The sequence below is a fragment of the Ammospiza nelsoni genome, chromosome 3 (genome assembly GCF_027579445.1).
Source record: "Ammospiza nelsoni isolate bAmmNel1 chromosome 3, bAmmNel1.pri, whole genome shotgun sequence".
NCBI classification, from domain to species: Eukaryota; Metazoa; Chordata; class Aves; order Passeriformes; family Passerellidae; genus Ammospiza; species Ammospiza nelsoni.
In genome coordinates, this window is record NC_080635.1 from 9,153,299 (window position 1) to 9,166,312 (window position 13,014).

General features: G+C 36.7%; 1 protein-coding gene across 5 annotated transcripts in view; it reads left to right on the forward strand.

The window, feature by feature from the left end:
* ESF1 (ESF1 nucleolar pre-rRNA processing protein homolog) overlaps positions 1–12,661 on the forward strand; it is a 31,315-nt gene extending 18,654 nt beyond the window's left edge. For all 5 annotated transcript variants that reach the window (XM_059467787.1, XM_059467788.1, XM_059467786.1 and 2 more), the window contains 5 exons: positions 4,652–4,773; positions 5,942–6,032; positions 10,718–10,785; positions 11,456–11,602; positions 11,754–12,661. In XM_059467787.1, the coding sequence (XP_059323770.1) occupies positions 4,652–4,773; positions 5,942–6,032; positions 10,718–10,785; positions 11,456–11,602; positions 11,754–12,053 (728 nt within the window). In that variant the 3' untranslated portion in view covers positions 12,054–12,661. The remainder of the gene's footprint in view (positions 1–4,651; positions 4,774–5,941; positions 6,033–10,717; positions 10,786–11,455; positions 11,603–11,753) is intronic.
* Positions 12,662–13,014: the final 353 nt, after the last annotated feature.

The following is a 13,014-nucleotide window of genomic DNA, read 5'->3' on the forward strand; positions in this document are numbered from 1 at the left end:
GGAGATGGAATCCAGTTCTGTGTTGCAAGGGCTCTTGTTTCTTTGCAATGGAACTTGATTTTAGAAAATTGGATTTGTTACATCCTTACACCTAGAGTAACCCCTTCCCTACTGCAGCTTCTTGTAGGACTCCTAGGACTTTTGCTATGTCCTTATCTCTTTTGAGGGAGAGATGGTAAAAAAACGCAAAAAACCAAACAAAACCCCCCAATCTTGATAAATTTGACTGATTTTGTCTAAATTTAGCTGGATGTCCTGCACAGGGTCAGGTTTGTTCATACAATTTTAGGTTCAATGTGCATGTGTGCACAATGAACTTTACATGGCTAGTTTATAGTATTTGATGTTAATGTAGCAACTATGATTTTACAGTATGTGTTAACATTTCCTCATTTCTTACCCTGAAAAATGAGTGGTTTATTGAAGAGCAGAGGTTCTGGAAATCGCAGAAGTCACTTGCCTTTGTTAGAGACTGTTCCCCTCCACAAGGGCAGCTGTGCCACTTCTGGCTGTTGACCCCTGCAATACAGTATAGTCCAAAACACAAGTCATAAACGTGAAAATGGGTGTCTTAAATTTGCTTTTCAGTCAAAAATTCAGCCATTACTTATTTCAGGCAGCATTTGATGAAGAGGTCCTGCACACCTGAAGGGGTTACTCTTTTATATATTTATTTTTGTGTTGTGGGGCATAGGCTGCACATGCTGCACAGAAGTTTATAGCTCTGGCAATTTATACATGCTTGAGGCTGTGCTTCCTTATGGGAGGGAGGATAGTTAGTTATGTTATTTTTTCTTGAACAAATGTGCTCTTTGAAATTTCAAACTCATTTATGTTTAGTTGGAGCATTCTGGGCATTCACAAATAGTTTTTGTTGTATTCTCTGAAGACTCCTTAATTTTTTTCAGAACTAGTTTATGTCTGTTGAAATATTTTTATTATCAAGTTCTGCTTTAATGTGCTTGACTTATTGCAAAATCTTTTTCCTGTCCAAATGTTTAGTACATGGAAGAATTACAACAGTTAAATCTAGGAAGTTTTTCAGTTGAAAGGCAGATATTTGAATTCATTTAAAATTTTGAGTTTTGGCAGAGTTATTTACACATGGTTATAGAAAGCATACTTTGTCAGTGATTCAGTTATTCTTGAATCATAATAGTTTTAAATAAACCATCGTGCCAGCAAAAATAAATTAGATGTGATTCCAAGTCTCTTTGGCCTGTTTCTTCTAGGCACAAAATCAGTGTGATATTCTAGCATCCATCTGTTTTCTTAATCATATCTGATTTAAGTAACAATTACTATGAATCCTTATCCAGCTCCCAAAGCTCCCCTTAGAAAGTGAAAAGAGAGAAGACCACAACTGCATTTTCTTGATGATACTCAGCCAAGTTTTTGGGGGCGTTTTTTGAACTTCAAAACTCTTCCTTTGGGAAGAACAAGATGTAAATATTTAGCTAGGCTTAGAGCAAAATTTCAAATTTGTTTTGGTCAGAAGTAGAACTGAAGGCTGTGGTGTCCTTAAAGTGCAGAGTAAAGTCCAAGTGTACAGTTAGAGATGATGTTGAACCCAGAAAGGCTCGGAGGAAATATTTATTTAGACTCCATAGGAAATATTTATTAGACTCCATCTGGGTCACTGCTGAGTGTGTCCCTTCCTGGAGAGGCCTCAGCTCCTGCAGCACGTGCTGAGCTGTGAGGGGGCTCACCCCTGACAGCTGCTACCTGTGGTGGGTTCTCACAGGCACTTTTACTGCTTAGGAAAATTTGGCTGACTTTAAATATTTAATCTTTGGAGGTGACAAAGTCTCATGTTATCAGAGTAATTCTGTTTGCTCTTCCTTTCAGCTCCCTGCAACAAGGTGTTTCATTTTTTGGTGAGGTATTACGCACAAGATGAACTTGCTGTTTAGGTTTCCTGAGAACAGAAATGTGTCTTTCTAGCCTCTAATAGCTGTGACAGTTGCAGGCTGTTAAAGTGCCATAAGTTTTCACAACTGAGTTTTTTGGAGAAGTAAAAATTCTGCCTGCACCCATCCCTTGCTGTCTCACCAGTGGGAACAGAAGTGTGTTTAGGTTTGCTGTAGTATTTACCACACATTTAATCCTTTACCTGAAGTATGATTTTGTTGCATGCTAATACAGATGACCTTTTCCCCATCTTTTCTTGCCCTCTTTTGTGAAGATTAAATAAAACTATTGATTCATTAATTCTAAAAAAAAAGTATATCAATAAGGGTATATAAGTTAGACCTTTCTATAGCCAGCTAATATTTCTACCTAAAGTAGACAATTCCTTTCCCCTTCTGGAATCAAAATCCTTTTGACCACTTAAATACACTCTTATGCTCGGGAAGTGGTCTGGACAGTAGTTTCTAAGCCATTCTAATCTGTGGAGAAACTCTAATGCCTTTCATGAGACTGCCAAATACCACAAGAAAGGGCTGGATTTTCCTCCAAGTTCTTCAGTGCCAGATGGATCAAATGATTCAATTTTCCAGGCAAATAAATCAGAAATATTGTAACTTCCTTTCAGATTTTGGGTCTCTCTTTTGCTGGAGTTGTGACACATATTTTTTTTAATTCTGTATTTACTATCTTCAAAGAGAATCTGCAAGGTTGTTACCTGACCAGTAATTTTTTCTGTAAAAGTACTACAAAGTATTCCAAGTTACAGTGGTGCAGTTTCAAGGAAGCTGATTACTCTGCTTTCATGGATTTTGAAGATACCTAATTATTTTTTCTTGTTGTATGAGAGTTTCTTACTGGCATGTTTTTAGTCAATCTATGCAAAATCTTTCCTTTATCGTGGCTCTGATTTGTTTGCTGGTGAAGTACCCAATTTTTGTGGTTGTGACAGTTTGCCACTTACTGTTCATTCTGGCACCTTTCCAGAGTAGTAGAAGGATCCTTTATCTTGTTTTTGCTCCACTGTTTTCCTCCTACAATCCTATGGCTTAATATGATTTTAGATCTTGTCCACACTTCATATTTCAGACAAGCTGTAACCAGCTCCCCAGCCTTGGAATGATTTTTGGAGTGTCAATGAACTCAAAAACAGAGATTAGTGTTTGCAGTTTTTGAGAAGAAATGTTCAGCCTGCTCTTCTGGGGATGACTAGAGCTGTCCATGAAAGCTGCCCTGTTTATTCCACCACAGTCATTGCTTTCAGTGCCTCCATACTGAGGAGAGCTGGAAGGAATGATGAGGAATGGGGACTTGGCAACTGAGAAATCTGGGAGAAAGAATGGGATCTAGTCTAGGGCGTCTGGAGAGGTCTGAGTATGGTTTCTAAGCAATAAAACTGGGATGAGGTAAGTCAGGGCTGGACTGGTGTGGCAGAAGAGGATGCTGAAGGGAGACCACTGGAAGTAGGACAGGGGAAGAGACAACGAATATCAGGCTTGGAGAGTGAAACAGAAAGAGGATTCCTACAAATTCCCAAGCAAATTCAGTCATTTTGTGGGAGACAATGTTACCTGTAGGATATCTGATTTATTGCCAAAGTAAAAAAAAAAAGTTTTAGTGAATGAAACAAGGAATTGCAGGTAGGAGAAAAATACTTCATTGCCCATGCTATTAACTCCTACCAGGAAATTCCATTTCCTCCAATGAATTGTGCTCCAGTGTATTGCAGGGCAATTAAGTTACTTAATCTCCTTAGATAATGAGATTTGTTTTTGCAAGTGTCCATCTTCTGAAGAGTGGGCTGAATGTTCATGAGGTGCATCTGAAACATCTGAAATCAGTTTTCATCCTCATAACATCCAAGTGCTCTGTGATGCAATGAATTTTACAAAAATATTCTGGATATGTATGGAACTTTTTGCCAAAACGACAAGATTGCTTTTAAATGAAGTGCATATTCTGGATTTAAGTATTCTACATGGGAATGCTTCAGATATTTAATGGATTTATTTTTAAGGTGATGTTCTTCCATCATTGACTACTCTAAATATGCATTCTTATAGAAAACTTCATTCTCTTCTGTTTACAGAAAGCTTAAAGGTTAGGACACACTTGTTTATGCAGATGAAAGTGTTGGGCATGGAAACAGTGGATGTCTGTGCTAAATTACAGAATTTAATGTAAACCTAATTCACACATCCAAACTTAACTGTCTGATCCTGTTAGGCCAGAATTATGTGTTGCACTTCTATGGGGTTTACTTTTCTAGAATGAAAAATACAATGTTCAGCAGAGATCCTACAGCATTGTCAGAGCATTGTCACAGAGGCAAAGCTTCAGCAACGTTACTAATTCAGGATTTTAACTAATGATGGTGTGGGCATTAAACACAAGGGCTCTGTGTATGTCTTTTGGTTTTGTTGTGCATCTGTAGGCTGCACAGCTGAATGTCTGGAGAAGAGAGCTTTCTGAGGAGCAGCAGGAGCGTTGGGGATCAGATACCACATAGCAAACACTTCTTCTGACTCTTGTACAGCTCTTACTGAAGGAATGTTTTATTTGGAACAACACATCCTGTAAAGTAATCTTCTTTATAAAGATGGGCTTTTAAGCAATATTTATGTTGTTTGCACAGACTTGTTGAATAAAAGCTAGGTAGCTCTTTTGCAAAGGAGAAAACAGTTTATTAAAAAAAATTGAGATTCATCACATTTTTTAAAATTTACTGTGGCTTTTTTCCTAGGGCTCAAAGAAAGTGCTGAAGAAATGGTCAAAAATAAGTTGGAGGGAAAAGATAACCTGACTCCATGGCAAAAATATCTAGAGAAGAAGAAAGAAAAAAGAATTCTTAAGAAAAAGAGAAAGGTAATGTTTATATTGGCCATTTGAGAGGGTGTTGTTGTTTGTTTTTTGTTGGTAATATTTGATTCAGATAAACAAAATAAATTTTTCAGCTGCCAGTGCTATTTTAAGGTTAGAATATGCAGTGGTCATTCATGTGGAAGTACTGGGAGTACTTCATCAAACCTACAGAGGAAAAGGATATTCAGCATACTGCTGATCATACACATGCTTACACAAAACATCTTTTATCTACTTATGTTGCTGTAAAGATAAGTTAGTCCTAATAATAATTGGCTTTGATTTGCATTTTTAATGCATTAAAGTGGTCTTTTTGCTACTGTGTGCATATCAATTCAAAGTTGTTATGACAATGATAATTGTAGTTGTTATGACAATGATAATTTGGAAATTTTGAGGCTAAAATAATTCAGACTTGTTTCCCAAACCTGTAATAACAAAGAATTAATAGCTGCAAAGAACTATTCAAATTTCAAATTGCAAGAGAAAAAAAAAAGCATGTGGCATGCAGAGTCTAGATTTTCTGAAGTCTCAAATTACTCCCAGTGTAACTCCCATTGCTGAATGACACTTCTAAGAGTAAACTCTACACCTTGAGTTACTCTGTGCCTGTCAGTTAATTTTAATTGGCACTTGATGAGTAACTTCTTTAAGTTAATAAGTGCTCAAAATGGAGCAAGCAGCAATGCTCAGTAGCAGAGCAACTTTCTCTACTTTAACATGCTTGTACAGTTTGATAAATTAAGTCAAGGAGCAAGGTGTATGACACACTACTGCCAATAAAAAAATTTGTTCTTTTACATCTGAACTCCAGCTTTTTGAAATCTGCAGCACAAAGTGAGCTTTCTTACTCAAATTTGTCTCCATGCATAGCATTGGTGAAACACAAAGTAAGGACATAACAGTGCTGATCCAATTTTGTTGGAATGGTTGTCTGATATACAGTTTGGGCATGTGCCTAATAAAATGTATGAAAGAGGGTTGAAATTGTCAATTTGTCTTTACTATCAATTTTTACTGTGCTCTGGTTTTCTGATGTTCCATGTACAGTATTTTAGTTTTCATCTTCATAGCTACTAAAAATATCTCATTCCAGCTAAACTTAAATAGTTGATTGACTGAAGTAGTGTTGAAATAATCAAATGTTGATTGAAATAATGTTCCTTCTCAGGCTGCTGCTGAGAAGGAAGAGAGTGAAGATGAACTTCCACCTGATGTTGATCTCAATGACCCCTATTTTGCTGAAGAATTTGAGAAAACAGGTCAGTCAAGACAGGCAACTTCTAGAGTAAATCTGCCCTTTTGTTAAATATTGAATTTCCAAAACAAAGTCAGGCTGGACTGAACACAGAGATACAATGTTCAGAATTAAATGAAGTAGGTGTTATTTGCCTAAAATTGTTATTCCTATAAAATGATGAGTATTGTAATACATGGAATGGTAAGGAATATTCTCTTGGTTTTCAACAGAGCCCGTGAGTGATCCAGTTTGTGGGTATGGCTGTTAAAAACAAGCTGCTCCCCTAAGTATGCCAGAGAAGAAAACTCCATTGCTTTTGAAGTCTTTCTGTTTAGGAAGAGCCATATATGTATGGGTCCTTTTGAAGCTCGGGTCAATTACAAAAATGTCAGATGTTTTTGCATCATAAACAAAGTTGTCTTTGAGAAGAAATCACTTTTCTCTTAGTCTGATACACGTTTTTACTGGAGTACTCTTGGCTGCTTAGAAACCTCAATAGTGAAATGTAATATTTTAAAAAATAACTTGCCCAGTTTAGATTTTTAGGATACCTTTTTCTACAAGCTTTTTATTCTGATGTTTAAATTAGCTTTTTCCATGGTAACAGCAAATTTATTTTGAGTGATTTTACTGAGTAAAATCAATAAAGGTAAATTTCTGATGTTCCATACTTTTGGGAGCCAGATCCTAAGGGTGGCTCATATTACTGTATATTAAAAGAAGAAAAATGACATAAAAACAAAAGAAGAAAACAAACATAAAGAAGGTAGCAACTGATTTACTCATTGCCAGTCTATTGTTTGGTTGGGGGTTTTTTGAGCATAGTAGTGCAGATCCAAGTTCCATTTGGAAAAGGTAAGTTACTTTTAATTTTACACTTGCCAGCACAGGCTTCTGTCCTGAATATTAAAATCTATCCTAGGACAAAATAAATAACCAACCCCCCCAACTCTGGATGATTTTGTACTTAATAATCTGAAATACAGAGCTGTAGAGTGAGTCCTGTCTATGTTTTAGAAAAAAGCACCACAGTTGAAAGTGTCATGCAGTGCTGTTTTCTGCCACGCTGAGTGGCTTGTGTATAGGCTGAAGGAATTAATTGTAAAGATAACCATTCCTTCCACCAAATTGCTTAATTGTTCTTTAATACCAAGATTACCTAGGTACTCTTATATGATGTGTGATGTTCTCTGTGAAATATCTGAAAAAGTATTTTGAGAAATTGTGTCCTAAAGGGGCTCAGCAGAGAATGAGCTTATCTGCACATATGTAAACCTTGTCCATGATATGGAGAATAGACTTTAAAGTTTGTGGAGTCTTTGAGGATAGTTAAATACACATAAAAGTTAGGAAAGTGAAGCTTTTGTCTTCAAGATTGCTGATAATTACTGAGATACAGGAGAAAAGCAGGACGTGGTTAGCCCTGGGGAAGTTCTAAAGGGGCAGTACAGTGGCTGGCTGGGAGCCAGTTTACATTTTAATGGTAATTACACAGCACAACTTTAACATTCACCAAGTTTACCCAGAACGGCCTCTGTCTCATAGCTGGGGTTGCTTTTAAGCACAACTTATCCAGTGAAGGAAAATGAGTTACAGTCATCTTTGAACTTGGCTGTAATTCTGCCAACTTTGTACTTAGGGTACAGGCAACTTAAATGGCCATCATTTTTCACAAGCCTTCCACAATTCCCCTGGAAGACTGAAGTTTCACCCTTAAATTGACTGTCAGATTATTTTAGATGATGCTGAAAAAGCATATGACAGGATTTATTTGCAGACTTATGTGGACCAGTGCAGAAACTGATGATGCAGTAGTGCTGGATTCTTTTGTTGGCTGTAACATGCATGGGTCTTGTGTAGCTTGGTTTCTGTCAAGAGCTGAGGCAATTGCAGGGATGCAAGAGGTTAAGGAGATGCTAAACCAAGGGCCTAAAAGCTCTGAGTGCTGTGCAAGGAAAACTGGAATTTATGGGAAGTCCACTGAAGGATATGTTCCTCAGATATGTCTTTGTTCCTGATGAGCAGGAAATGATTCTTACACTCTGGGTGCTTCACTTGGGAGAGGCAAGGAAGAACAAATTCTTTGTGCCTGCTGTGCCCAAAAGCTGTGTGGGCTTCATGCTAGTACTTGCTTTGCACAGTTTTCATGTTACTTTTTAATAGTACCACAAAGTAAAATGTCAGATGTCATGAGCCTTGATGATCCATTCTAGAAGCTTGACTTGAGTTTCATATTGTCAAGGAAAAAAAATTGTCACTTTCATTTTACACTGATGCCCATACTGTTTCAGAAAGCCTTCTAAGACTTGGGTTTGGCTTGGCCAGTTTCACTGTTACTGCATGAGCTTCTGTGGGGTCTTAGAAAAGGCAAAGACAAAATGATTCTTGTAGCTTCAACTGTTGAAAAATTAATGGCTAAATAGAGTAATTGCTTATTAACATGAGAGCAAGGCCCTGTTTTTGGGGATCACTGAACAGTTTCAGAACACATTAGACCATTAAGCATAGTTTCTGTTGAACCTTTGAGGAATTCTCCATGCATTATTGTAACTGCTATTAGTTGCAAACCATTAGAGGCATTCTCATGATCTAATGTATGATGTATGTAGGAACTGATGGCTCTTTAAGGGAGCAGTATCAGTGCAAGGACCTAAGGGCTTAACAACAAAATCTGAGTACAGTTGTAGAACCTGTACTTGAAATATCAAGTAGATGAAAAGATTCATTTACCATGTGTCTTTGCAAGGCTTTTGAGACTGACTCAAGTTTCTGAATGAGGCAGAGGTCTTGTGAGAGGAGTGTTTGATTTGGGGTCAGTTTCTGTGTCTCAAGTTCCAAAGGTAAGGTTAGCTTTTACTGCCAGCTGGAAGGTTGTTGATGTGCAAAGTAAATGTTGCAAACAAAATTCTTGAGCTGAGAAAGAGGCAAATGGCAGCTTGAGTGGGAATTACAGCAGAAATTGGACACTCCTTACACTGCCTGGTGGCAGCTACCAATTTAGTTCTGTGTCACACTGAAGTATCTTCTGCTGTAGGTGGGACTAATCTGATTAAAAGATGGCAGTGGGGATGAAGTGTTAGGAAAAATCTGAGGGATTGCAGTCAGTTTGCCATAAGTGTGCAACAAGTGTGTGTGGTGGGACTACAGAATGTGTGTGGGAAGAGGAGGGACTGTAGCAGGAGTAAGTTAATAATACAAAAAAGGATGCATTTGTGAATTTTCAAGCAGAACCATTTTCAGTATGATGATACAGATTTTTGAATCCCAAGGGTGATTTTAGGTCCCAAGCTGGTTTTACTAGCTGCAGAGTGTCAAAGTAAGAAATAAAGGGTTTACTAATTTATTTATTTTCATGGAGATGAGCTCAGTTTGATACCAACTCCTTGTTCAGCCCCATCTGCAGCCACAGAATGCTCTGAAGGCATAAGAATCACTTCTGTGATTCCCCATAGAATGAAAGAGGAGGGAAGGTGACTTGAATGACTTTCCTTTGGGAATTGTGTACAAAGAAAAGAATTTTATTGATCTAACTTCTCATATAATTGTCTTAAATTTTATCTCTGTGCTCCTTTTCTGTAGTTTAGCTATTTCTGAAAATTAGAAAGCTTCCATAGTTGTTGGAGGCCTACAGAAGACATTTACTTCTCCCTTCTACACATCAACCTAAATAGTGTAGTTTAGGTAACAATATCATATCTGAATCTGCTTTTCCTGCACATTTTCTGGAACTACTGAACTAAATCAATAGTTCAGTTGTTCAGCTGATGACTTTGTGCATCAGGATAGTTTATTTTTTTTGTGGTGGTGGTTTGTTTCTTCTGGAAATCCATTTCCAGTTTGGAATCCATGTAGAAATAGTCAAGGGAATAGTCAAGGCAGAAAAAAACCTTTCTCAAGAAATACATCCTCTTCCAGAGTATCCTTAGTGATGTAACTTGACATGTGTCTGGCATGTCTGTATTTCTAGTCTGAGTACAAACCTGTCCTAACAAAATGAACCCAAATATCTTCCCTAAGAGTAGCCCCAGTGGACTGCAGAAAACTGCCTGGGAATGTCATTCCAAGCTCAAAGGTCAGAGTGTGTGGTTCAGGTCAGGAAACCTTCTGCTGTTCTTGCTTTTTCTTGATCAAGATCTCCGACATTCCAAAGAGAATAATTTGATATTGTAGGATTTCTAAACAAGTCTGTTTTCATTAGAAGTGAGGTTTGGCTAATGTCTTATGCTGTTACTGTTCATTATGTCTGTCATTATCAGCACTGTGTATCTGAATGCTAAGGGAGCAGGGGAGCTTCCTCAGAACAATATTCAGTCTGAGCAGAGTCAATCATATTTTAATTTCCACTAGAAAATGCCCTGGGAGTGGTGTGATGTCATGGGTTTGCCTGCACTATTGTGATACTTCTCTCTACTGCTGTATGAAAAAGACAGAAAGTATTTTTAAAACCATGGTTTTACTGTATTGAATGTTGCTGCCTCCTTAAACTGAACAACTATTCAAACTATTCAATGACTGAACAACTATTCAAACTATTTTATTGCTTTAAGTCTTCTTTGTTTTTCTTAACTTTGCAGCCTTTTTCCACATCTGACATTCAAATACTGAGTGCAAGAAAATGAGATTTACTTAGCAGTTCTAGCTATAGGTAAATGATGCCCTCATGCATAAGCTTGGATAAATCTGTTCATGCCCTGTATTTGGACTTAGGTTTAAAGAAGAAGCCAGAATCAGTAGAAAGTACCTCAGAAGATGAAGATGAAGTTGAAAAACAGAAGGTAAAGTGATGTAAAATGTTGCATTGCATGAATTCTGCAAGTATTTGGTGTGTGTTTGTGAGTGGAACTGCAGAATTTCATAGGATTGCAGTAGAATAAAACTATACCATTTTAATAGTGAGAGCTTTTGGAACAAAAGCTTCCAAGAAGTTTGTGTGTTGGGCAGTGCCAAGTTTTTATTTTTTTAACATCAGTATTGTATGAAACACTGGTGAGTTTAAACCTTGTCCCGTCTATTTTTGTCCTTGAAGATTGAGTTATTTGCTAATTTGTTTCTTTTCATCCTTTCTCAGCAGAAGTTAACTAAAGGAATTTCTTAAATCCAGATTTGTTAATTTTTATTTTGCTATATGAATACCAGTATTGAATTGTATCCAGTAGTTATTTCTAAGTACTGGTGTACAATTTTCAGATGAGATTATTACTGTGTTTCAAAATTCAATGTGCATATTTGCATTCATTTTATGTCTAATAAGAAGGAAATCAAATTATATTAATACTAAACCTCAAAATGTTAAAAGAATGTTTTTGGATGAAATAATACTGCCCTGATGACCCTATTTAAGCTTATTTAAATTAATGTAGACTCATACAGGCTTTATTAATGAGATACTGAATTTTTTCACAGAAAAGTTTCATTGTATACATGGAGTTTTTTATTTTGTAACAGGCTGAAATGGCCCTACTGATGATGGATGATGAGGATGACACCAGAAAACATTTTAATTATAAAAAGATTGTAGAACAACACAATCTGAGCAAGAAGAAAAAGAAACTTCTTATGAAAAGGAAAGAATTACTAGAAGATGACTTCCAGGTAATTGTGTACTTCTTGACTTTGTGACTGGAGCAGTTCCTGGAATCTCATGAGCTGTGAGTTCTGAAGCAGTTCGTGTTTTATTAGGCTTAAAAGCTTTGCTGTCATGGCAAAAGTTGAGCTAAAATAAATGCTTCTTTATTCCCTTCAGGTGAATGTTGCTGATACAAGATTCCAAGCCATGTTTACTTCTCCCCTGTTTAATTTGGATCCTTCAGATCCAAATTTCAAAAAGACAAAAGCAGTAGAAAAGATCCTGGAAGAGAAAGCTCGCCGAAGAGAAGAAAAGGAGCAAGATCTGAAGGAGGCAAACAAGGGCCTGGAGAAGAAGGTGGCAAAGAAAGGAGAGGTTGCCAAGAAAGCCATAGATCCTGCCCTGTCAATGCTAATCAAGTCTGTCAAACATAAAACTGAGGAGTTTCAGGCACGGAAAAAGCAGAAATTCAAATAACTGAACTTTGATTTTCCTCAGCCTTTACTTTAGTCCAAGCCCTGCTAACTGGAGACATCTGTTAAAGTTACTGTGAGCTGCTCTAATTCCTGTCCACCTAAAATGTCCTGAAAATTCATTAACTATGTTGGTGAATTGTGACGTGTTCATAGTAATAATCATTCTTTTCCTATGCCACAACAAATACTGTTTTGCACATAGGTAAGGAAATTATGGTTTTGGGCTGGTTTGGTTTGTATCATGTCATCTCTTACAAATAAAAGAAGTGCCGAAAATGGCTAAAAACATCATAATTATGGGTTTATCTATAAATAATAAAACCAGTTCTGCAGAGGTTTATTGCTGAAACTAAGTGGTTTTTAAGTTTTTAATCCCACAGAAGTCTGTAAAACATACCTGTCCTGATAAAGAAGGTAATAATATAACTACAAATGGAAGAAATTTTGTATACAAATTTTTTGTAGATTTTTTAAATATTGCATAAATGCTTTATTCATTTCTCCGTTAAATACTTGAAGGTCATAGAACTAATTCATGGAAATATTTGCATTTAGAAGTATTTCATTAACACCTTTTTGAAATAAATATTTTAAATTGGCCCAAAAGAATTTTGTGTACTGTTTTTTTCTTTCACACTTAAATGAAATAAAGATTATATCTGAATACTTATGATCAGTGCAAAAACTAATATATATAATGCAAAAGCCAATATCCTGTTGCAGTCCTCTTTTTTTTTTTTAACAACACCCTCCTTTTCTCTCAAATCAGTCTGCCCTACCTCAAATTGCCATCTGAGAAGAGGAAAAGTACTTTGAGGGACTTCCTTGGTTCAGTTCAGTGCTGTCAAGAATATCAAGGGCTTGAAATAAATAAAAAAACAAAACAAAACAACTTGGATTTGGACCTCAGGTTAAAATCTGTGAAAGAAAGCCAAAGATTTCCAGAGGGTTTGTGGAGTGCA